Consider the following 25,252-nt stretch of genomic DNA (forward strand, 5'->3'; position numbering starts at 1 on the left):
CAAAGAGTTCCATAACCAAATTGAATTTAAGCGGAGTTTTGAGGACTAAATTGAATATTGACAAATAATACAAGGACTATTCTTGACATTAGAGTGCAAGTTAGAATGCGGAGTGTGGTCATGTTGATATGATTCGATGCTTGAACTCAATCAGAATGGACTAAGTGATGAAGATTCCACGTTAATCTCATTAAACTCGCGAGTTTTATTTCTTAAGCTCGGAGCAAGATTCACTATTCCGACTTTTCCCATATCCAGCTCTAGTATAAGCATTTATCTTAAAAGGAATGTCATATTTAATTTTTTATTTTATGGTATGTATATGTATAACTAGAAGCTCAACTTCATTTAAAAGTAGGATCAATTTGAACTCGATTTCTTTATGCTGGAGACATTTGGAAGAAGAATTGAAATGAGGTGGAAATGGAACAGTGAAAGGAATGAATGGAAAGAGGAATAGACAGATGCGTAGTCACAAGTTAGGAAGCACAAACACTCTTCAGGAGCCTCCGTGTCATGTAATATCAACACGCATTCGACGCTCTCCGACACATGTTGGACATTAGACACCGACACGCGTCCTACACTCTTCGACACATGGTCGGCGCTCTGGACATGCCAACGACATGCAAGTCTAGCATACCAACATGCACCAGGTTAACTTTAAATATTTTCAATAAATTAAGGGTCGAAATTTAAATTTGTCAAATATATGTATACTCGAGTCATACCAGCAAAAAAATTAATAATAATCTTGAATTCTCTAACATGAGTGAAAAAAACTCACAGTTGATATTTTTATATATACATAATAATTTATTATGTATATATAAAAACATATATTTAATATACAATATATCAAAATTCTCTATTTTGTGAGAAATAACGTATCGACTTGATCAAAGTGGCCGAATGTCATGAATGGGCACTAAGGGAGAAGAAGATACCCAAAGCACATTTCGGACGCCAATATCCTCCAAGAAGAGATAGGGAGCAAGCTGGTGCAACCGCCACTGTCGTAAAGGGAGATGCTGGAATTCGTGCTCGGGTCACTTCCGGCAAAATATTTTGACCGCATGTATGCATACACGTATTCTTCATTCCAACATCCGGTAGAAATCGACATGAGAATTGAAGGAATAATCTTAAGGGTCGGGAGGGAAAGGCAAAGGCGTCTGGATGAAGAAAATGCTCGTATCACGTATCAATGCTATATAGGTCATGGGTCTACGGTCAAAGACCCCACATCGGTATCTTTATGTAAACTGAAGTTTGTCAAACTCCACCAAAATTAGATCATTACATTGAATATGCTTCAGACCAAAAAATAAAAAAGTTGAATATGCTTAATTTAATACCGTTTAAAAAAAGAAGAAGAAGAGGAGGAGGAGGAGGAGTTTTGACTTACTGCAACTGGTTATAAAGTCGCATCGACCCTGCAAAAGAGTTTGACAAATTCTTTTATCGTGGATCCAATCGACTTATTAGTTCATCCGATTATTGACTTAATGTTAGTGGGACTCCGACCAAAATGCCAAGACGCCGCAAACACTGCTATGGCTGGGAATGAACAAGCCTGAAGAAATCGGATTTCGTTTCTACGGAAGAAAAAACAACTTCCAAAACAAAGTCTTCCAAATTTTCAAAAAATAAACTAATCATAGATCCCGAACGGCCAACACAGCGAGGGGAAAAAAGAATCCACCCCTCTAGGCTGGCGAAAGTTGTCGCGGACCGGAACACAAGCACACGTTAGGAAAGGGCAATGCAATGCAGTTACTTAAAATTCCCAAGCATTGGCTTTTTACTTCAAAACACCAATATGGAGACAGCAAATCTTATGTCCAAGTCACAGGATTAGGCAGCGAATACTGGGATATTAGGATTAGGAACTCAGCTGAGCAAATGTCCTAAAAAGATGAAAACAACATTACATACCCAAAAACAAAAAATCACGGAGCCCTTGACACCTAATGAATCCCAATTAGAATATAAGAGAGGCAACCGTTGCACGTGTTGGCCATCACCTCAACAGGTCTTCTTGGCCAATGGCAAAACACCTGGGACATAATGAACCTAGCAGATTCCAAAACTCAATCCAGATTATAGGAAACGAAAACCATATAGAGGGAAATCATGCACAATTGCACAATTTGAGCAACAGACCAGTAGAAGTACCGTACGCAATCATCAGTGCATGTGATGATTGCTCAACATGTAAGTGAACCGCATGAATGCACATACATTGAATGAAGAATTCTACACAAGCATATGAATTGGCTGCAACCAGAAAGTCCTCCCTCCCGGGAAGAAGTCTTACGTTACCAGAGAAAAAACTAAAACAGCTCCAAGAAGAAGAAAAAGAAGAAAAGTAAGAGGTCATAACATTTCTTGAGACTGTCTCACACAGCGAGCAACTTTCTTCCTGAACTCATTCCGGTTCTCCCTCCATTCCTTCTGCAGTACAAGTTTAGAATGACGTAAAAATAAGTCCTGAATAATTGGCAAGTAGAGCTACCACAAGCCCGCAAACATCACCCAAAAATCTTTAAAAATGCATTTCTCAATCTACTATATTAGCCTCAAAAATAGAACAATCTAGCAGCAAGCCTTTTGAATATGATGCAGAAAAGCTCCAACCAAAACATAGAGCAGCCTAGCCCCATCCACAAATCACAGAGATTTGGGCCCCACCGCACAAGAAGTTTTACCAACCAGACATGCACAGGTATACATTTCCTTCCCGGTCAAGGGATAAAAAGGCTTCTATCAAACAAAGATAGATCAATGCCTCCAATTATGTGCCCCGCATACAATATTTTCTAACTTCAAGGAGGATATATCCAGCTATTCATACAAAGGCAGAGAAACAGGATTTTATTGCTACTACAACAATCAGATGATATAGCTCCCAAAATGTTCCTCCTACCAATACTATAAACACATTTCGCATTATGGCCTCCACCTCCGGCATCCTTGTTCCTACATGCAGGTCATTATCGACCAAACTGGACATAGTTGTCTAAACAGGTTGAATAAGAAAAAGAGGATGTCAAAAAATTACCGCAGCTTCAACATTTGCTGGAGATTCGTCATTGGGACTGGAAAGCATCGATATAATACTTAAAACTATGCTCTCAACCTGCCAAATGGAGAGACATCAGTCATTACATGGAATTATGAAAACACGAACCATGTATAGCAATTGAATGTTTTCTGATCCAAAGCAAGGAGAATGAGGAAAAGGCCATAGTAAAAGCAGTCAAACCATAACTTTGGTGTGTCAAAGCCAATCAGGGAAACAGGAAACAAGGCTACAAAAATTTTGAAAGTATTACTAGGCCTGAAACGTGATGAACATTATAGAAAATTTATCGAAATCTTTCAATTCAGTATCATTAGGTCTTGCAAATGCAACATGAACATTCAATAATTGAGTGTAAAATGATGAAGACTTTCTCCAATCCAATAATCTAGGTCATCAAATTGCTGGTAAAACTAAATTTTTTTTCTCCTCCACAGGAAAATAGAAGCCCCAAAGTCACCGATACTACAATCACAGTATATACCACCATTTTCCACAAGACATGCTTTCTACTAAGTTTCTACACTCATAGCATGCAACTCATGCAAAAATTGTACCAACTAAATGACTTGACTTTCACATTTCATGTCTCTGTCATCCACAATATGGCAATAGTATGGTGCTTTGCATGGATCAAAACAGTGCCGGCACAGTGTCCGGTGTTCCTCAGTACTTTTGTTGAGCATATTTACAAAGCACCCAGGATACAGCTTGCTATGGCATCCATTTTTGTAGAATACACTTTGCCATGGGATCCCCGTTTTCAAATCGTAGGCTGACTACCTTTTATTCACATGAGCCACTACACTCTCGCATTCCTTCCAAATCTAGGGATCAGAGAGTAGAGCTACCCACATGGTTTGTTTCCAAAAAGTGCCCCCACTCAGACAACTCTATAGCCTTTTCCAGATAGGTATTTCGAATTCCGACGAATCTGACTTACAGCCAGGAAAGCATCTGAAGTCCCAAAATTGATGCTCTTTCAATGGTACAGATTAAAAAGTGTCCCACAGGGAGAGTTTCTGACACCCCATACAACTGATACATGTCAAGGACTGAAAGACCAATCCTTTACCCATTATAGTAAATATTTCTTGGTAGATCACCTTCATCATGAGACGAATGATGTACTTCAGCATGGGTATATCAACTGCGATACTGTCTTCCACTTGTAACATAAGTTATCTTTAGTTTTAAAAATCAGGAGTCACAGAAGGCAATTACATAAAAAGGAAAAAGAATCATCGGTTAGGTCCATTTATATCCTGAAAGTTGAACCGTTGCAAAATCTAGCGAGACAAACTCATGCAATGCGTTATAGGCTAGTTATAGTTAAAAAACCATGGACTCTAAGGTTCTCTTCAATATTCATCCAAATTTTCATATGTTTCAATTCTAGTCCTTACTTTTTGGTCCCACCACCATGAACAATTCTTAATGCAACCACTCATTGCTTATCTGATGGCCAAGAAGGCACCATAATGTCACTTATGTGACGCAAACTTCAAAAAGATAGAACCTCAACAATATGACGCCCATAAAATCAAAGAGGATGTCATATTTCGAAGAAATGGAGAGCTGAAGCAACAGCATCGAAGAGCCCAGACACCCCCATTGTTAGGAAGACAAAAGGGCCAAAGCAAGAATAGTGAAAGTGTTATGCCGACTCCAGCTTAGTAATTTCTACTGCCAGTCTTAGTAACTAACTACCAATGCAGATTAATTCATAGGCCCCAGATCAGACTAAACCAACTCAGGCAAAAGGCTAGTAAAACATGTTCCCATGTGTACTTAAATGGAGTAAAATCTGCAAAAAGATCATACTTCATGACAAAAAAGTTTTGAGGTAAATTTGAGAAAAAATTATTGAAGTATTTTGGGGCAATTAAGCCATCTAGATATCAGTGTAAAAGCACGAATTTAACAATGAATTCCCGTCAAAAGCTTCGGGTTGTGTTGCAGCGCCATATGTCATTTTCAGCTTGTTATGCCATTCCTTGGCCTCCTCAACCAGAGATTCTTATCAGGCATGGAAAAAAAGCACTTGGATTTGTCTCCAGCAACCAGCTATTTTTCTTTCTCACAAAAAAGTAAACAGCAACCACCAATGCAGATTTATTCATAGGCCCCAGATCAGCCTAAACCAACTCATGCAAAAGGCTAGTAAAACATGTTCCCATGTGTACTTAAATGGAGTAGAAATTGCAAAAGGATCATACTTCATGATAAAAAAGTTTTTGAGGTAAATTTGAGAAAAAGTATTGACGTACAAGTATTTTGGGGCAATTAAGCCATCTCGATATCGGTGTCAAGGCATGAATTTAACAATTAATTTGCATCAAAAGCTTTGGGTTGTGTTGCGGCGCCATATGTCATTTTCAGCTTGCTATGCCATTCTTTGGCCTACTCAACTAGAGATTCTTATCAAGCACAGATAAAAAGCACTTGGATTTGTCTCCAGCAACCAGCTATTTTCCTTTCTCACAAAAAAGTAAGCAGCAACACCAGCAGGGTGCTTTTTAAGAATTGCAGCATTCGATGGCCGAAATCCCTAAGCAAAGAGGATCCTTGAATACACCACAAGAAAGACTGATAAAAAAGCTCACTCATTGAGATTCGCGACTCAGTCATGCATTCAGAGTCAATGCCTCTCAATCGGGCAATACCATGGAAGGTGGTTAACAGATTATGAGTACAAATAGGCGAATTTACTGAGAATGAAGGTAATGAAGCATGAAGAGAACGTGTTAAATCTCAGGACATACTGTGTGAACAGGAGACCAACGTTCGCTTGCCAGCTCATATCCATTTGGATCGTCACCAGGTGGATGGAGAATCGAAATGCAAACTTTTCCATCAGGATAAACTAAAGTTACAGATGGCAATGTTCAGGCAGTTAGAATAGCTAATGAAAGAGAAACTAAAAGCAGTAATGCCACAGTCTCGTTGGTAAAAGATGGCTCTCACCATTTGGATGCCACACCTCCGATGTAAACCTCACTGTTGGAGGACTGACGGGATAGTTGGGTGGAAAGCTCATTATTGCGCTAAAGAAACCTCCTTCACTGACATAAGAATGTGAATAGCAGAAAAATGTCAAAAATTTTCTTCAGTACATAATAGATTCCCGATAATAAAAGATGCTAGATAAGTGTGCCAGTGCCCTAAGTCAACAGAGGATGGGAGAAGCCGCAAAATAACAGGGTGAAAAAATTGATAAATACAAGAACAAATTAGCAGCCTCCTTCTAAAAGCCACACATTGATCTCAAGCTGAAGGCTGGTGTCACCCAAAATCAAAATATGAGTTGACAAAACACAAATTTGAAGACTAAGACCCAAAACTAACAGGCAATATGAGATATTTAATCTCACATGAATGTTTAAAGCACTGCCCCCATGCATACGACTTAATCCTCATGAAAACCTTGTCTCATACTAAAGTACAAACAAACAAGTAAAGTAGTACTGTCCCAAAAGAACGACAAAAACAAGAATAGAAGATTGTCGAAACACAACCGCTACCTTATGTGATACAAATCATATATCTAGTCAAGGTAACGCCCCATCAAAGTTGGGAAAAGTATGCGAGGAAATTGATCTAATCCCATCACCATCACCTCGTGCAGTCAAAGTAATATATCAAGTAATATCCATCAATTAAACCATTAGCTGAGCATGTGGTATCCAAGTTATAACCTTCTTCTCCCTGGTCATACCCACCACCAAGTTTTAGTCTTTCAAACCAACTAATACATCTCCTCAGTCAGCTGCCAAATTTTTTTATTCCAGAACGCGCATACCGAACAATACTTGGAGCCGAAGCATCATGACAATCGACACAAAATCCAGCTCCAAATAAACAGATACCCAATTGGAACACCTCCTTCCATGGTTGATATAGCAAGTGACCCACTTTTTAAAAAACCATTCCGAAACACGCAACCAAAAGCAAGCACCATTTCAGAACAAAACCAACCATCGATGCCACCGCATCAAACTAATCAACACGCGAGAAAAATTCAAACTTCATCAAGATCATCACTTCGAGCTCAACAAATCACAAAACCGATTCCCACTCACTATAGGGTGTCGGGAGGGCCGATTATGGAGACGCTCCACTCGAACACGTTGGTCTCGTCCACCAACCCCGCGGAGAATCCATCCACCGGGTTCCTGCAAAGATCTGCAGCCATCACAGACACGGGCGCGATCATCATAACCCAAAAAAAAAAAGAAACGAAAGTGGAGAAACCCTAAAAGAATGAAGACGAAATCAGGAAGGGATTCAGAATCGGACCTCGGAGCTGCTTCTGGAGGAGAAGACTGGCTTGATTCGAAGCCATCACCCGCCGATTATTAAGGGAGGGAAGCACGACTACAGGGAGTCTTCGCTGAGAGAGAGAGAGAGAGAGAGAGTCGGTTCTGTAGACGAGACCCAAAAACCTTATTGAGAAGCTTCAGTTCAGACGGAGAAAAATATAAAAACTGCAAAAAGGAAACAAAATTATAATAAAATAATTATTTTTTTGATAATTTTGGTGAATAGGGATTACGGGGTCAAAAAAGCAAACGACATGGGGGGATCAAATCGTCGGATTATCAAGTTCGATTTGTCGCTTGCCAGTTGTTATTTAGGGAAGATGAATATTCGCTACGTTTAAATAAAATAATTAGGATAGATTTAGCTATAATGTTATTTTTTTTCCCTATCAAAGTGATACGCAAATAAATTGCGCGATTTTATAGCAAATCTAAACATGCTGTCATTCGACGATTCAAAAGTAATTTCGGACTACGGGATCAAAAAGGGAACAATTTGAGAAATCGGATTGTCGGATTATCAAGTTCGATTTGTCACTTGCAAGTTGCCATTAGGGGAAATGAATATTCGCTATGTTCAAATAAAGTAATTAGGATAGATTTAGCTATAATCTTATTCTTTTTGTATCAAACTGATTCTTAAATAAATTGCGCGATTGCATAGCGGATTTAAAGATATTGTTAATCGATGAATTAAAAGTAATTTCGGACTACGGGGTCAAAAAGAGAACAATACGTGAAATCGGATCGTCCGATTATCGGGTTCGATTTGTCACTTGTCAATTGTTCGACAGGGAAGATTAATATTCCTTGTGTTTAAATAAAGAAATTCGAATAGATTTAACTTTAATCTTATTCTTTCCGTATCGAATTGAAGCAGAAATAAATTGCCCGATTTTAAAATAAATTTGAATATTTATTTTTAGATTATTTGTGAGAATATTCAAGATGACGTGGGATTTCTTCTACTTCTACTTTTTCCTCGGTGGAAGTGGAATATTCCGGAAGTTAGATGATAGGTAAAATTCAACACAGAGACGTATGATTCTTAAAGATAAGAATTGGATTCCCTTCACAATTTCGAATAACAAAGTAAATATATTAAATGATTTGGACAAGCGAAGTTGATCAATTGAAATTTCGTTGTATCCCATGTATACTACAATTTGCACATGTATGATGATGATGATGATTATTATTATTATTATTATGGTTGTATGATTATGGATGGTAGGTACAACCACTCTTAAGTGAGAATTCAATGTTGAAGATATGACCTTAGATTTCCTCTATTCATAAACATAGACGTAGACTCAAAAGACCTCTTACTTTTACACAGCGAATTAGCCTTCAGTTAGCCTGATCTCCTTACCTTTGACGAATGTTTTAATTGTGTAGACTATCTTTAATTGCCTTTAATCTAATCGTTCTAGCACACCTTCTAATATACCTTTTAATTGACTTTATTGACTTAATAATTCTAATACCAAGTCTTAGGGGTGTCAAAAAAGCCCGCGCTGGTCCGACCTGGCCCGGCTCGAAAATTCACCCTAATTTTCAGGCTTTCCGGCTAGCTTGGTACTTGTTAGGATCGGGTTGGGTCGGGCCAGCCCTATTCCAGCTCTTTTTTTTTTTCCAACATTTTCTTTTTAATTTATCTTATTTCCATGTCGGCCCGATTCGGCTCTTTTTTTTCACCAATGTTTTCTTTTTCATTTATCTTATTTTCATTTTTATTTTTTATATTCTTTCATTCTACGAACATGTCAAGTGATTTTGATTCAAAAAAGAAAAAAAAGAAAAGAATAAAAAAGAAACCGACCCCACCGGATCTAACCCGAAGAGGGTTCGAGTCGAGTCGGGCTTGGCACCGTTTAGCTTTGGACCGGCTCGGGCCGGCCAAGATCCGGCCCCCTTGACACCCCTACCAAGCCCATATCGATTTTTGTTGTTGTTGTTGTTGTTGTATTGCATTTACTACTTCTGGCCAAAATGAGAACTATTTTGTCAACACCAGATGCTTAACTTCATCTTGCGATTTCCCATCTTTAGCCACGGCCTAGGGCTCAGATAGCAATGGAGAAAACCCAGATTAAGAATCAATCTATTTATGAAATTAGGGAACAACATATAGATTGATACAACTACGAAGAAAAAAAAACCATATAGAGATCATTAACTAAAGTACGATTAGATGGCATTCTGTAATAACTAAGAATTAAGCCTATATGTTGAAAAGTAAGGAACCAAAATGAAAATTCAAAATAAAAGAAAATTAAAAGATTTCTATAAATTCGAAAACCTCTAATATCCACAAATCGTGAAAGACTTGATGTTAAAGTCTTGTTGTAGAAGGACTAAATTGGCATCGGTTCAATAAATTTAACTTGGTTGTGTGATTTTTTCGATGCAATGTAAATAAGATGGTTCCTGACACGATTTTCGGTGATCGAGTCCACATTAATTTATCCTAAACTTTTCATTCTTAAAATTTATTCCTAAACTTCTATGCCAAATTACTTTGTAGCCCTTCTAGCAAATTTTCGATAGGAATTGCTAACACGATGGTATAGTCATCGTCGGTCGTCCTTTGTAGTACATTGTTTGGTTAGCGATTTCCAACAAAGATTGATAGCAAGGACTGCATTAGAATTTCGCCTCAATGTTTAGGATTAAGTTGGTCAATTTCCATTACATAGGAAAAGTTATCCATCCACATTAAACCTATCATACGGATGTCAATTTTCAATTTTACCAATTTAGTCCTAAACCTCTACGTGAAATTCTTACGTAGGTCTTCCGGCTAATTTTGGTGGAAACCATTGACATGGTGATCTAGTCATCGTCGGTCTTCTTATGTGATGTATTATCTGGTCAGCGATTTTCAACGAGCAATAGATTTAGGACAGGTGAAACAATCCCTCCTTATTGTGTGCGCTATGAATCTCATCTTACTTAGTCTCACACGCGTGCACATCTCATTTTTCATCGATTGGTTGCACCATCACCGTCACGTGATGTGTTCGTCCCACTGAATACTTTCTCGGTGGCCGTAGTGCCTTGCCACGAGATACAAAGAATACATGTGCTGATGCATCCAATCTAAATCAACAGGCCATGCACAAAGGGAATAAAGCTGACCCTAGACATCGCTTTGACTTTCCAAAACAGAAGAAATCCGACTTTCCCACTAAGAAAGAATCTCCAATCACAAACAATGTCATAATCTCCGAATACTTTAATATTTAACTATATTTATAAAAAAAATTATTTTTATAAAAAAAAATAATTTGAAAAACATTTTCAATAATCGCTTATGCGCTTATAAAATAAATCAACAAAAAATATTTTTATAGTCCATAACAAATATTTAGACACAAACGATTGATCATAAAAAAGATTTCGTGTGTAAAAGTATTTAGACATAAATTCGTACTAATGATGAAATAAATTCGTACTAATGATGAAAATATTTTAAGTTTAAAGGTTACAGACGAATATTTTTGAAAAAAAAAATTGTTGCATTATTTGAAAAGAATGTTACGTGTTTTCCGTGGGCCCGTGGCTTATGTGAGATCATGTGCTACCGACGTGTGAAGAGAATTGTGGGCCCCGAAGGAAAAGAAAGTATGTGCGTTTGGAGCACATTCCTAAATAGCCCTTTGGGCCTTGAAGGGGCTATGGTAACATTTCTAAAAGTAAAATTCTGCTCCAAAAGTACTTCTTCTGAAGCAAATATCCATTTGATAACGTAACTTCTAAAGCAGATATCCGTTTGATTACGTAACTTCCGAAGCAGAAATCCGTTTGGTAAACATTTTTACTTCTGAATTTTTTTTTTTTACTTCTGAAGTGATTTTTTACTTCTGAAATTATTTTTCCCCCACTTTGAGAAGTTAAAAAAATTGTTTCTCAACTCAAGAAGTACTTTTTACCTTACCCTCTTTTCATTACGCCCTCACCTTCTTTTCGACCAAGCTCCTTGTCGACCTCCGTCACCGCCCACCGCCGACCAACGGCTCGCAACCACTATTACTCGTCGACCACCACCGACCGCCCCCATCCCCGCCTCGCGACCACCACCAATTGCCTACCACGCCCGTCACCGACCGCGACCGCCGCCACCCGTCGACCGCCCCTCGCCGCCAACTACCATCGATCGCCCCCTCGATTGTGGCCCACTACGGGTTGCCACCCCTCGCCTCCAACCTTCGACCACCGTTGTCGCCAACCACTACCCATCGTCGATCGCCGATTACCACCGCCCCCAACTGCAACCATCGACCATTGCCCCACCCATCGCCCCAATCTACCGCCTACCTCCGTCGGCCATCGTCGCCAACCACCACTGCCGCCCGCCGCCATCGCCGAGTCACCATCTCCACCCGCCGAAGTAGAAAATAATTAATAATTTTTATTTTTAAAAAAGTAAATAATATTTTTTAATAATAAAAATTTATTTATTTAAAGAAATTTTAAAATTTTAAAAATGAAGTAAAAAATTTTCGGCAACCAACAATAATTTTTCATAAAAGATTTTGTGCTAATAATATTTCAGAAGTATAAATTTTTAACCGTTAGCAAACGGATTTCTACGATTAGAAATTAATTTTTTTAGCAAAAGTAAAAAAATCAACTTATACTTCTGAGTAGAAATAGAAAAATCAACTTCTAAAAAAAAGTTGATTTTTAAAGTAGAAGTGTTATCATGCATGCCCTAAAGATCATTGGACAAATGCTAAACTTTTGTTTGATAAACAATTTTTAGGATCTCATTGGGAAAACTCTTTGTATTTCCACAGCCTTCCAAAGCCTTTGGCTTACTAGTACTGGGCATTTAATATTTTGGGAATGCTGAAGTGCACAATTAATGATGCTTTTTATTTTAATTTTGCCCTCACCAATTTTTCGTATTCCTATTTTATCCCCGAAATTGGCATTGTTCATCCCAATTCTTTGCACACCTTCTCTCTTTGAATAAGGGAACTCTGTGAACCGAGGGATGGTTAACGCTAATGGTCGCGGATCGATGAGACCGGATCCGGAGGGTCAATACAAGATTTGGAGAATCGAGGCTTGCCGATGGCCGCCGAGGCTTGCGTGACACTCGTGTTCAATTTTGAGCCCTAATCACTAGAGTTGACGTCGCCTGGTCGAGCACGGCCGAGTTGGAGACTCCGGGCTCATTGCCTTTGTTGGATGTAGCTTGCCCGAGATCGTGTAACCTAAGTGTCGCCTTGCTTGGGGTTGCTTGATCTCGAGGGCTCATGTCGGGTTCGCACGATCCTCACAAGCCTAGATCCGGGTTGCCGGAGGTTGCACCGTAGATGTCGGCAGCCCCTCGCCTAGGGTGGCATGACCTCGGCGGCCGACCATCCGGGGTTGCGCGACTCGGGGATCGCCATGGCTAGACCTTCCAGACGACTCGAACTTGGGTATGTTAGGAATTGTGTTTTTCTCTTACCAAAGTCCTTTCATGTAAATAGTATTTACCAAATATTATTTGCATTTCGTGAAATTTTTTAGCCTAAAAAACCCTTAGCCCCAGATCCTCTGCATAAGGCATTTTCTCAAAAACTCTCCCAAACCCACCCTGAATCCTCGCGAACACACGCCTCCCAAGATCGAACGTAACTATGGTTCGAGTGACTACACATTAGAAGAACTGCAAAAATGCCCCCTGCAGCTCCTCCATCGTGATCGTGCGGTCGCCGTCCCTGTCGAAGAACTCGAACATCCGCTGCATCTCGGCGTCGCGTTCCACATCTCCGCCCCGGAGCTCACAGATCCTCTGTTTTAACAGTAGTATCTCGCCAAATCCGTCAAATTTTTTTCCACCATATCTGCGCTCGCCATCTTCGGGGCGAGACATCCCCTCTCCCCGCTCCATCTGCAGTGAGTGCCTCCCACCTTTTGGAAGCGAAGGAAACAGCATATAATTTGTTAAGGAAGAAGATGCATCGCATCATCAAGCCATCGTCTTTGTTCGAAGGATAGTTCTCGTCTCGTTGATCCTTCGATCCGGGCGAGCGACCGAACACGAACAGGGCTCGATGGAATGCAGAGCTTCCCACACTACCGGATTTGTTCTTGGGTGTTTCTGAAATTTGTCTCCGCTCGAATGTTGGTCGTGATTTTGCTGATCATTTCTTGCGTTCCTGTGGGATAACCGGGACTATTTTTTTCTCCGAGCAGAGGGATGTTCTCCGATTACGAATTTCTTTAGTGGCTGCTGTCCCGTGCAAGAATTCATTTTTCTGGTTTTACACCGAGTTAGATGAGAAATAATAATAATTAAAAAAATATGAATTTATTTTATTTACTAATTTTTTTTATTTTTAATGTGATTTTTTTATTTAATATAAAGTTTTTATCCATATAACATATACAAATAAAGAGCGTAAAAATATGTTAAATAAATTATATAAATTTTCGTAGGATATTAACGTATTTTGATAATATGAGTCAAAATGAAACGAGTCAAAATAGGCTAATTACAAATTGAATCGGATATAAATCATTAAATATAGATTAAAACAGATTATATGAATTAATATGATTCGAATTATATTTGGTTCTATCCATTTATTTGACACCTTTGCTGTCAATTGATCGAGTAAAAAAGGCGACCGGACCTACGTTGTTAAAAGCAAAAAGGATCGCGCACGTCTCACAAGGGTCAAAAGTCAACGAGGAAAATCTGGAATCAACCAGAAATTACCCAAAGACATCCACCTGGCACCTATCCTCCAGTCATCACACGGCCGCATCCTCCACCGTCCGCGTATCTCAGATCCAACGGCCACCACTCCACCATCAGAACATTCTCGAATGCTCCCGAAACGCGCTTCCCTCGCAAGTCTTATAAAACCTCTCTCCCTCCTACTCCGTCTTCCTCAGCACAGACGTTCTTTACTGTGAAACAGAGTTCTTCTTCAGAGACATCACCGACGATCCATCAATCATCGTAGCTACTTTCGCACCAATTTTTCTTAGAGAGAAGGAATCGATGGCAGGAAAAGGGGAAGGGCCGGCGATCGGCATCGACCTGGGGACGACGTACTCGTGTGTCGGCGTCTTTCAACACGACAGGGTCGAGATCATCGCCAACGACCAGGGCAACAGGACGACGCCCTCCTACGTCGCCTTCACCGACACCGAGAGGCTGATCGGCGACGCCGCCAAGAACCAGGTCGCCATGAACCCCACGAACACCGTCTTCGGTGAGTGACCTCGTTTCTTACTCTGTTTCTTCGGTGGCTCGGTTTGGTCTCCGTTCTGCTGTTCATCGATGTCTCGTCGATCGTTTTGGTGTCGCGGTTATCCGATGTTCTTGATGTTTCCTGGTTTTTTCGGGAGGAATTTACCTATTTTTGGGCCGTTCGGATGGAGTTGGTTAGCTTTTGCTCATGTTAGCATAGACTATAGATGATGTAAGGATGGCTTAGTCGTGTGAGTTTTTTTCGCATTAAGATTGTGGAATTTGTCTTCCGACCTGGAGAGGGACCTCTGTTTGCCCGCTGTTTTGTTAACTGTAGTTTAGTTTTTACTGTTTCTTCTCATTCTGAAGTCCTAGTTCATCACGGTGTTGTTCTGTCGACCGATGCTGATATGGTAATTTCGATGTATTTGCCAGATGCGAAGCGGTTGATCGGGAGGAGATTCAGCGACCCTACGGTCCAGGGTGACATGAGGCACTGGCCGTTCAAGGTCGTTGCTGGTCCTGGCGACAAGCCCATGATTGTCGTCAACTACAAGGGCGAAGAGAAGCAGTTTGCTGCGGAGGAAATCTCGTCCATGGTCCTCACGAAGATGCGCGAGATCGCGGAGGCATATATCGGGACGAACATCAAGAATGCCGTCGTCACGGTCCCTGCCTACTTCAATGACTCGCAGAGGCAGGCCACGAAGGATGCCGGCGTCATTGCCGGCCTCAATGTTATGCGTATCATCAACGAACCGACTGCGGCGGCCATCGCCTATGGTCTTGACAAGAAGGCGACCAGCACTGGAGAGAAGAATGTGTTGATTTTTGATCTTGGGGGTGGTACTTTCGATGTTTCTCTGCTTACTATTGAAGAGGGTATCTTCGAAGTGAAGGCCACGGCTGGAGACACACATCTTGGCGGCGAGGACTTTGATAACCGAATGGTCAACCACTTTGTGCAGGAGTTTAAGAGGAAGCATAAGAAGGACATCAGTGGAAATCCCAGAGCTCTGAGGAGATTGAGGACTGCTTGTGAAAGGGCGAAGAGGACTCTCTCCTCGACCGCTCAAACGACTATTGAGATCGACTCTCTTTACGAGGGTGTTGATTTTTATACCACCATCACTCGGGCCAGGTTCGAGGAGCTGAACATGGACCTCTTCAGGAAGTGTATGGAGCCCGTGGAGAAGTGCCTGAGAGATGCCAAGATGGACAAGGGCAACGTGCATGATGTTGTTCTTGTGGGTGGTTCTACTAGGATCCCCAAGGTGCAACAGCTACTGCAGGACTTCTTCAACGGGAAGGAGCTGTGCAAGAGCATCAACCCTGATGAGGCCGTGGCCTACGGGGCGGCGGTCCAAGCGGCAATTCTGAGTGGCGAGGGCAATGAGAAGGTGCAAGATATATTGCTCTTGGACGTTACTCCCCTCTCTCTTGGTTTGGAAACCGCCGGAGGTGTCATGACTGTCTTGATCCCGAGAAACACCACCGTACCCACCAAGAAGGAGCAGGTCTTCTCGACCTACTCAGACAACCAACCCGGCGTCCTCATCCAGGTTTACGAGGGTGAGAGAGCGAGAACCAGGGATAACAACTTGCTGGGCAAGTTTGAGCTCTCGGGCATTCCTCCAGCTCCTAGGGGCGTTCCCCAGATTAACGTCTGCTTCGACATTGATGCTAACGGCATATTGAATGTCTCAGCTGAGGACAAGACCACCGGCCAGAAGAACAAGATCACGATCACGAACGACAAAGGAAGGCTGTCGAAGGAGGAGATTGAGAATATGGTGCAGGAAGCTGAGAAATACAAGGCCGAGGACGAGGAGCACAAGAAGAAGGTGGACGCGAAGAACGCACTTGAGAACTACGCCTACAACATGAGGAACACCATCAAGGACGAGAAGATCAGCGCCAAGCTCCCCGCTGCGGACAAGAAGAAGATCGAGGATGCCATCGAGGAAGCTATCCACTGGTTGGACAGCAACCAGCTCGCCGAGGCGGATGAGTTCGAGGACAAGATGAAGGAGCTTGAAGGCATCTGCAACCCCATAATTGCGAAGATGTACCAAGGTGCTGGTCCGGACATGGGCGCCGGCGGGATGGATGAAGATGTTCCTCCTGCAGGGGGTAGCGGCGCTGGCCCCAAGATCGAGGAGGTCGATTAAGGAGAGGTAGGGCCGATGTCTGAGGATGCTAGGTGGTGGTGGTGGCGTATCTGAGATTTTTATTTTTCCCTTCGTGTTTAAGTGGTAATTTTGGGTTTCTTTCGAGTCGTGGAAGAAACCTTAATCGTTGAAGGTCGTGCTGTTTCTCTTTTTTAATGTTTTTTTCGTAAAATCTTGAAAGTTATGTAATGTTTGGTTTTCACACTGGACGAGTGGATGTTATATGGACAGCTCAATTATCCCTTGTACATGTGTCAGTCCACTAGAATGAATTGAGTTGGTAAAAATTTTAAAAAAAAAGTCCTAAATGCTTTTATTTTTTTTAAAAAGAATTTAAAGTAGATTTTATTTCAAATAAGGGATCGTAATGTCTAATCTTGTTTTAATTAGAGGCCTGAGTTCACCAGCTGGTCAAATGTTCATAGGCGCATATGATATTTCCGGCAACCGGCATAGGGGCATTTTTGTCCAAATCTTTTTGAATAAAGTAAAAGTCTAACTTCAAGTTAAAAATCCAAAAACCTTCGCACCTTCTTCTCCCCACGTTTATCGGCAAAAGAGATTGTTGCTTGAACGAGGAAGCATTATCACAGCAAGCACCGTTGGGTTGGTGGCCTGCAACCAGGCGGCGGCGTGAATCGAACGGCAGCGATGGCGCCGGCGACGGTCAAGGGGCAAAGGATTTTGAAAGAGGCTCTAAAACCCACATTTTCTTAACCAATGGCTGCTACATCTCGTCTCATTTACAAGCTTCTGATCCTCGTTGGTGACTTTCAGAACATACGCGCTTCATTTTCTCATGGTCTGGAGTTAGAAGTCCAGTTGTGCGCAGGTGAGTTCCATAGTGGCTATGCTGGTTGCTCTTAGAATGAAAACATACATTGAATTTCAAGTAGTGTTGGTGAAGGTTGAGTTGATGATTTAGATACATATTTGCTCTTATTGTGATGGATTGAAGCGAGTCGCTAGTTTAAACTTGTGTATAAACTACACGAGCAAATCGCATACAACATGCTCGACGGAATGCTTGAACCGAGCCTATATAGATTATACATACTTGCTCTTTTGGGTATTTTTGTTTGCTTGTCGATTTGGTTCTGGCTTCTTTGCTGACCAAGACCGATTGGAACCTTCACAGTGCAAAAAAATAAAAAAAGGGCTTGAACATCTTATCTTAAGGCATAATAGACATTACACATGATCTCAAATAAGTTTTATATATTGGTTTTAAAACTTTATGGATCTGTAAGTAGAAAACAGAAAATCATTGCTGCATTTGGCCAAACTTCACACCGGTTTTCCATTATAGATTTCTATATGTCCGGTTTTAAAATGACGTGTGTAGATAATAGTATGGTAGAGTCTATGCATTGCTTGTAGACTTTCCTTATTAGTGGTCATAACTTTCTTGTTAGGAGTGTAGAAACTTTTTTGTTTTGCTCTATTAGCTACAATCTATTGATGACAATTTATGATTTTGCTGCAGACTCCAAAAGATAAGCCCTCTTTTGCTTTAGAAGCAAAGCGCAGTGAAGTGCGAAAGGGACTTCAAGATTTAGCATCAGAGGCATCATTGAATATGTCTTTAGATGCTAGTATATCTGCTTCTGGAAAAATAATATCATCTAACATGGAGAAGACAATGTCAGACTTACTTGTTTGATCATTTAGATGGATGCAACATATGTTTCTCAAGCTATTAAATCAAGATGGATATGCTAATTGAAATGTAATGAGGTAGAGCTGCTTGACTATAGCACTGGAGCTGCAGAATGGAGCACCATTGCGAATGAAGTTCTCTATTTGTGCATGTGGTGATGCTGATTGTATTGAAGTTTGTGATATTCAATATCTGCCTGCATTAAGATTAGATAGAAACGGTCCATGAAGGAGCTGAGATTGTCACCTAAGGTTGTGTTAGAATGGGCTGTGATCAATGGAGCTTTCTATTGAGTGTTGTGCTATGCACACAAATTGAAATTGTAAACTTATATGTGATTGTCTCTTTTTGTGATGCAAATATTAAAGTTCAATAAATGTAAGTGTTTAAAGATGAGTTGTTGATGATCAATACTTTCCTATCGTTTGATACCATACAAATTTCACAGTCCTTTTTCGGTTTGGATTCAATAGAACCTGTGTTTTAGTGATGCTTGTGAATTCAAATGCACAATACTGCCCGACTGAGAAATTCTTTTTCAAGTACTTAGCTGTTTTTTTTTAAAGACCCGGGATATTATTCGCAAGAGAATTTGGTATTGAATATGTTTAACTCCACAATGCAGTTCTCGGGCCACTAGTGAGTCTTATGATATAGCAGAGGAAAGAAAGTTCAGGAAAGGATATGCAAAAAAAATATTGCACTTCCTTGCACATCATCCATCTTCACTTGCCAAACTATCGCTCTAAATAACATAACAATTCTATATTGTGATACATAGTTCACATATGGAATAGATACGTCTTACACAATACCAAAAGCACATGCATACACGTATATCTGGCAAGCATTCCCCTTTACACAGAATCTGAAAATGGAAAATCCGAATCGTATCGTTAAGAGCTCAGTGACTCAGAGGTAAATCTTCAAGTGTCTTCCCTTGCTCCGGAAAGACGAAAGTGGGAAAAACTCTCATGGCTCTATAAAATTTTAAATCGCATGTAAGTAAGTTACTCGGAAACGAACATTACTACGCAATTGGAAAACTGACCTTCCTAGATAAAATCACTTCAACTAAAGTTATCCCTGCAAGAATGAACCTGCCAAAAACCTGTAAATAAAGCATCAAAATCTTTAGTGGCTTGTGTGCCGTGTAAATATTAATTTCGATAAGCAAGCCATATGCAATATAATTCAAGTGCATAACAATGAAAATGTGCATAGGAAGGTTCATGCAGCTACTTTAAGAGATTCTTGGCATTGAAAAGAGATCTTTTAAAGAATCGTCTAGAACAAAGCTACTCATCTCCCCAACAAAAGCCAGCAGCCCCAATTGCATATGCACATTTGCATTTCACAGCTTCAACTACTTGCTTTGCATCTTCATATCCCTTATCATGCCAAAAAAGAGAAACATGACCCCATGTAGACTTACTTCATTGATGGAAAAGAGAAACATCACAAACATCCCAAAAAGTTATTGATCTTGTTGGTATTGCATATCTCAAAAAGTTGATCATCTTTGACCATTTTCTTGTTTAAGTCTTCACGTCCTCCTCTTTACCTACAGTTGAATTAAGAATTAAATTAGATAGTCAAAACAAAGTCAAGCACAAGAACACATTTATCACAAAGTCAAGCATAGATGGATACTTGCATCTTCTCTCTTCTCATAGATGATATTGAGCTTTCCATGTTGCTAAAAAATGACGCAAGCGGTTCAGCAGTCTCGGTTGGTGATGTTGGGGCTAATGGAGTGCTTCTACCACATCTTGCAAGAATGAGGCGGATGTAGAATTTGCTAGGGCAGTTGATGTTGCCGCCATTGTTGTTGTTGATGTAGCCGATGGACTAACCCACCGCATTTCCTGTTATGACCTAACCCACCGCATTTCCCACAAGTGATTGTGGTATTCTGTCTCTTCAATTTGGTTCTCACGGGTTCTTGCACAACTTTCTTCTTCCTCTTCTTTAAATTGTTATCATTTATTTCATTCACCGACTTTGTTCTTTGTTTCTTCTTTCTACCAACTTTCTTAGGCACATCTGGTGGGAGTAGATGCTCTCTAGCAGGCCATGTGTCCTTGGAATCTATAGCATGCACAACATGGCTATAAGTTCGCACGAATGTTTTCACACTGAAACATGTGTGAACCCATTTTTCAGGTCGTTCCTTCAAGTATACAAGAGTCGCCATGGCATGACAACAAGGGATCCCACTAATGTCCCATCTTCCGTAGCTACAAGTTTTCTGTCTTATATTAACTACCCTCTTGTCTCCATATGATCCACTCAATTCAAATTCATCCTCTCCATTCAATGTAGGAATCCACGATGCTGAATTTTTTTTTTGAAGATCTAATGTCTCCCGAATCTTAGGACAAATCACACCATTGTAGTTGGCCACTCCATCTCTTTGGTTTTGAATCATTTCCATGAGTTGCACTCTTATAGCTTCAAGCAACGTGATGATAGGCTTGTCTCTAGCATCAATGATGCTCTTGTTGAAGCTTTCGCATCAATTATTCAAGGAAGCATCGCATTTTGAGTTTGTTCTAAAGTGGGACTTGCTCCATTGCACTTAAGGCCTCTGGGACAACCAATCATAAGCTTTTTCATTAACCGCCTTAAGCTCTTCCATTGCCAAGTCGAAATCACATACCCTCGTTGCCATGGCTGCCTTCCAAACCAAAAGTTTAAGTCCTAGTCCTTTGTGATGCAACTTGAAGTTCTCATAAAGATGCCTCAAGCAAAATCTATGTTCTACTTCGGGCATCAAATTAGCTAGTGCTTGCACCAATCCCTTTTGCTTATCACACATGAAAGTCCAAGACTTTGAATTTGCTGGGTCTATAATCCCCAAATCTTCTGCGATCGTACTAATAAACCAATGCCATGTCTTGTATGTTTCTTGTCCCATGACTATCCATGCAAATGGATACATCTGATCATTTCCATCTAGGCCTATAGCTGCTAGAAGTATACCTTTATAGCCCGATGACAAATGACAACCATCAAACCCCACAAAGCGCCTACATCCTTCTAGAAAACCCCTTCTCAATGCATCTAGACATATATAGACTTCTTCAAACTTAAATTGGTTTTGACATTGCTCACTCTTGATTACACAAGCGGATCCAGCGTTGGAATCAATAAGTGCTTGGCAATACCTTCTAAGCATCCCAAATTGCTCCTTCTCATTCCCCATGACCATACTAATAGCTTTAACCCCGGCTCTGGAGATCATTGTCCTGGACAACTTCAAAACATTCTCAGACTCCTTTTTTTTCTTCATTGAATCACTTAGTCACGTTGGATTATTCCTCAACCGATCACAATACTTGTTTGCCAGCCATTTAGAGCTCACTTGAGGAACATGTAGAATGTATGAACAGGGTTGAAGGTTTTAACTTGTAAAGTCTACTCCCTCCGCACTTTGGAGGCATATATAAGCCAACGACAATCGTCAGAACATACTGCCCTCAACCTATTTGGCACATTTTTAGTGAACCTCACCTGTTTCCCATTTTTAATAGCATAATTTCTAACTACTCCTCTAAACTCTTTAGCATTGCTAAAGCACATCTCCAACTTGAAGGTAGGATTCTCCATATCCACCTCAGCATCAAACTTAGGATGTATATACTCAACTTGACTACCCATATTCAGGAAATCTACATTATCGGATAATGTATCTACATACAACATGATGTTTCCAACCTTCGTATCCCTCTGCATTGAACTGCCTTCTATACTTCGTACATTTCTTCCGTATAACTCGTTGAGATCAATAATCGTAAACCCATCTTCTTCAACACCCTCAAGACACCTATCGGACGTGGAATAATTCACTTCTTCACATCCATGACTTGGTGCAAATGGAAGAAGAAAAAACATCAAGTTGCAATTACAATCCTCATCACAAGCATGTGCGGGTCATACAATAAATCAGCCCTTCAAAGTGCAATTTTCATTCTTGAAACACTTCACCTTATCCTTCCCATTCATGAACAACATCCTCATGAAATCTGTCAAAACAGATCTCATAGCACGGCATTTTGACATATGCGGAAGAATAACATATTAAAATATTTGGACCATCAACAAATATTTAAGAAACGAAAACCACGAACACAATAAACAAAATGAAAATAGTAAATAGTGGACCACGAACAAATATTTGTGTAAACGACAAAACATTACCAAAAAAAAAAAAAACATGTTCAAAGTAGTAAATATTTGATAAACATGGACCACGAACGACACATAGGGACCACGACCACAACAAATACAATTAGAAAATGCATAATAAATAAAACTTGTCACTAGAAAATGAAACTCACTTCCATCGATGCTGCTGCTATCAGTGTCACATTCCACCACATGCTCATTCTTTATGGACATGTTACTCAACAGGTGTAATGGCCTTGTCTTGGATGAACGAAGTACCAATTGAACCAACTTAGGAAACAAACCTTTATAAAAACGAAAGAAATTAGAGGATTTAGGAAAATTAGGGTTTTTGATTTGTAGATCCACTTCTGGAAGAAAACCGACCTCGGTTGAATTACAAAAGCAAAATGAAGGACACAATCGAAATGATTGTTGAATTGGGAGGGCGAAGACTTTGTATGAACTCTAGGAGCGAGTTTTTCCTTTCGGTTTCTTTCAAAATCCTTCACCCTTTGATCATCTTGGTTGTCGCCGCCGCCCGATTCACACCGCCTCATGGTCATTGGCCGCTAACGCTCGCCGGTGCTTGCTGCAGTAACACTTCCTCAGGCAACAATTTCTTTCGATGATGAACGTGCGTTGGAGAAGAACGTGGGTGGGTTGAAGAAAGAAAATGAACGCTTGTTTTGAGTGTTTTAATTTAAAGTTTTGACTTTTTCTTATTTAAATTTGTTTGTTCAAAAATGCCCTTGTTCCAATCGCCTGAAATATCATGTGTTCACCGGCCGACGAATATTTGACCGGCCGGCAAGCTCAAGCCCTTATTTGAAACATAGTTGGACACTTCAAACCCTTAATTGAAACAAGAATTGACACTTCGGGTTTTTATTTGAAACAAGATCCACTCGGGCCCTTTTTTGAAAAAAATGAGGACACTTGGGACCCCTTTTTGAAATTTTCCCATTGAGTTGGGTTCTAAATGGATCAATTTTTGATCCAAAAAAATGGATCAATTAAAATAGATTTACTTAATTTGTTTTGCAATGTAAATTTAGTGATTTATATTTGACATAATTCATTAGCTTCATAACATATTTTCATTATGTTTGATATAATTGCTGGCTATATCTGTTGTTCCATTTTTATCTACAAAAAAAAGTATGATTTAGAAAAACGAATCCATAACATATTTTCACCGTGTTTGATATAATTGCTGGCTATATCTCGTTGTTCCATTTTCATCTATTAGACTAATATAATTGCGATCCATTTACAAATGATGCTTGAGAAGTTGTAGGTTGTGGAAAAAAATGGGTTGAAAATGGGTCGAGTTAAAATTCATTTTTGAATAGGTTTTATAAGTCTAAATTTATATTAGACTCACTTTTTAAATCTACTGAATTCATATATGGCTCAAATAAATAAAAGTGGGTTAAAGATTCGTATTAATACCCCTAATCCGAAGCCTTGTGCAATTCATATTGGCTATGAAGAGGCAGCCCTAGGATCGCATCTATTGCCTCTAGAACGTTAACCTAGATGCAACTTGAGCATACCCCATAGCCCAAGGGAGACGACAAATCCATTGTCATTGTAGCGGACTTGTAGTTAAATAGTATAAAGCGAAAGAGAGGAATTTTAATATATTTCGATATATCATAATGAATTATATTAAGTTTATTTATAGGCTTTATGAGATCACTATCTAAGGAAATAGACAAAGATAATATCAATTATAATTAAACAAGGATATTCATTATTAAAGGAGATATACGCATAATCCTAAAAGATATGCTGAATCAATTAAATGTCCTAATATTGCTAACATCCCCCCTCAAACGCAAGGTGAGTTGAATCAACTTGAGCTTGAAAACAATCTAAATAGTGTCCAAAATGAATTTTCGATCGCCATGAAATTAGATAGAGGAAATGGTCGAAATCGGCTCTAAACAACGTTGGGCATGATGGAGCCAGGCTCCATTGATGAAGAGATTTTAATATGTTGATTATTTGACGGCGTTGAGTCCGGTGGTAAGGTTGACTTCTCAAAATGACACGCGAACCGTCGAGAATCGGAGGGAAACAACAAGCGGTCGATTTGGCTGGCTTGTGAAAAAGAAATTGAGAGATGCGGCTTATACGATCGGCATTGTAGCATCAAGCGGCCTATACGAATGGCTTGAAAAATAGTTATCGAGCGATGTAGTCGATTTGGGTGGCTTGTGAAACAAGAATTGGTGAGACGCAGCTTATACGACTGGCGTTGTAGCATCAAGCGGCCTATACGACCGGCTTGAAAAATAGTTATCGAGCGATGTGGCCTATGCAGCTTGGATCGAAAGAAGAGCCACCTACGTGAAAAATACTCGACAAGGCGATGTGTCGCCAATATTGTAACATGATCACCATGGTGCTTGATCACATGAATGAAGCACTCCGATGAACACTATCGAGAGGCGATAATGGATTTATTTTACTATGGATGCATGGGATGCAAGTAGAGTGATAAAACTGAAAAATAAAATTGAAAATTTTCTAGGATGCATCGGCTGCACTAGGGTTTACCAAGAAAAGTAGGTTCTGTTACCAAGCATAATGAATTACATCAAGCCTATTTATAGGCTTTATGATATCACTATC

The 25,252-nt window shown here is 40.1% G+C and overlaps 3 protein-coding genes across 4 annotated transcripts; 1 reads left to right on the forward strand and 2 right to left on the reverse strand.

Annotated features, from left to right (window-relative positions):
* Window positions 1-1,776: 1,776 nt before the first annotated feature.
* Window positions 1,777-7,526, reverse strand: LOC115726151 (ubiquitin-conjugating enzyme E2 14-like). Of its 2 annotated transcripts, none has more exons than XM_048283733.1 (6): window positions 7,385-7,526; window positions 7,168-7,270; window positions 6,053-6,150; window positions 5,851-5,951; window positions 3,065-3,142; window positions 1,777-2,060 (listed from the first exon to the last, which is right to left on the reverse strand). In XM_048283733.1, exons 1-6 carry the CDS (start codon window positions 7,428-7,430, stop codon window positions 1,971-1,973), a joined length of 516 nt encoding a protein of 171 aa, XP_048139690.1. In that variant the 5' UTR covers window positions 7,431-7,526; the 3' UTR covers window positions 1,777-1,970. The 2 variants fall into 2 exon arrangements, with proteins under 2 accessions (XP_048139690.1, XP_048139691.1); XM_048283734.1 differs by lacking the exon at window positions 1,777-2,060 and adding an exon at window positions 2,125-2,457.
* Window positions 7,527-14,290: 6,764 nt separating this feature from the next.
* LOC115726150 (heat shock 70 kDa protein 4-like) lies at window positions 14,291-16,933 on the forward strand. Its single transcript, XM_030655908.2, has 2 exons — window positions 14,291-14,630; window positions 15,044-16,933. The coding sequence occupies exons 1-2, from the start codon at window positions 14,417-14,419 to the stop codon at window positions 16,777-16,779; spliced, it is 1,950 nt and encodes a 649-aa protein (XP_030511768.1). The 5' UTR covers window positions 14,291-14,416; the 3' UTR covers window positions 16,780-16,933.
* A 4,087-nt stretch (window positions 16,934-21,020) lies between these two features.
* Window positions 21,021-22,843, reverse strand: LOC125316306. Its single transcript, XM_048284320.1, has 3 exons — window positions 22,783-22,843; window positions 21,956-22,113; window positions 21,021-21,728 (listed from the first exon to the last, which is right to left on the reverse strand). Exons 1-3 carry the CDS (start codon window positions 22,841-22,843, stop codon window positions 21,021-21,023), a joined length of 927 nt encoding a protein of 308 aa, XP_048140277.1.
* Between the last annotated feature and the right edge of the window lie 2,409 nt (window positions 22,844-25,252).

The sequence above is a fragment of the Rhodamnia argentea genome, chromosome 8, assembly GCF_020921035.1.
Source record: "Rhodamnia argentea isolate NSW1041297 chromosome 8, ASM2092103v1, whole genome shotgun sequence".
Taxonomy (NCBI): Eukaryota; Viridiplantae; Streptophyta; class Magnoliopsida; order Myrtales; family Myrtaceae; genus Rhodamnia; species Rhodamnia argentea.

Coding starts and splice junctions, on each gene's coding strand:
- LOC125316306 (XM_048284320.1), bottom strand. CDS start 22,843: ATGTCCATAAAGAATGAGCATGTGGTGGAATGTGACACTGATAGCAGC. Junction 22,114..22,782: donor TAGCAGCAGCATCGATGGAA/GTGAGTTTCATT, acceptor CCGATAATGTAG/ATTTCCTGAATATGGGTAGT. Junction 21,729..21,955: donor CTATTAAAAATGGGAAACAG/GTGAGGTTCACT, acceptor GATTCAATGAAG/AAAAAAAAGGAGTCTGAGAA.
- LOC115726151 (XM_048283733.1), bottom strand. CDS start 7,430: ATGGCTTCGAATCAAGCCAGTCTTCTCCTCCAGAAGCAGCTCCGAG. Junction 5,952..6,052: donor GGAGGTGTGGCATCCAAATG/GTGAGAGCCATC, acceptor CTGTAACTTTAG/TTTATCCTGATGGAAAAGTT. Junction 2,061..3,064: donor CAGCAAATGTTGAAGCTGCG/GTAATTTTTTGA, acceptor ATTATGTCCCAG/GTGTTTTGCCATTGGCCAAG.
- LOC115726150 (XM_030655908.2), top strand. CDS start 14,417: ATGGCAGGAAAAGGGGAAGGGCCGGCGATCGGCATCGACCTGGGGACG. Junction 14,631..15,043: donor CCCCACGAACACCGTCTTCG/GTGAGTGACCTC, acceptor TGTATTTGCCAG/ATGCGAAGCGGTTGATCGGG.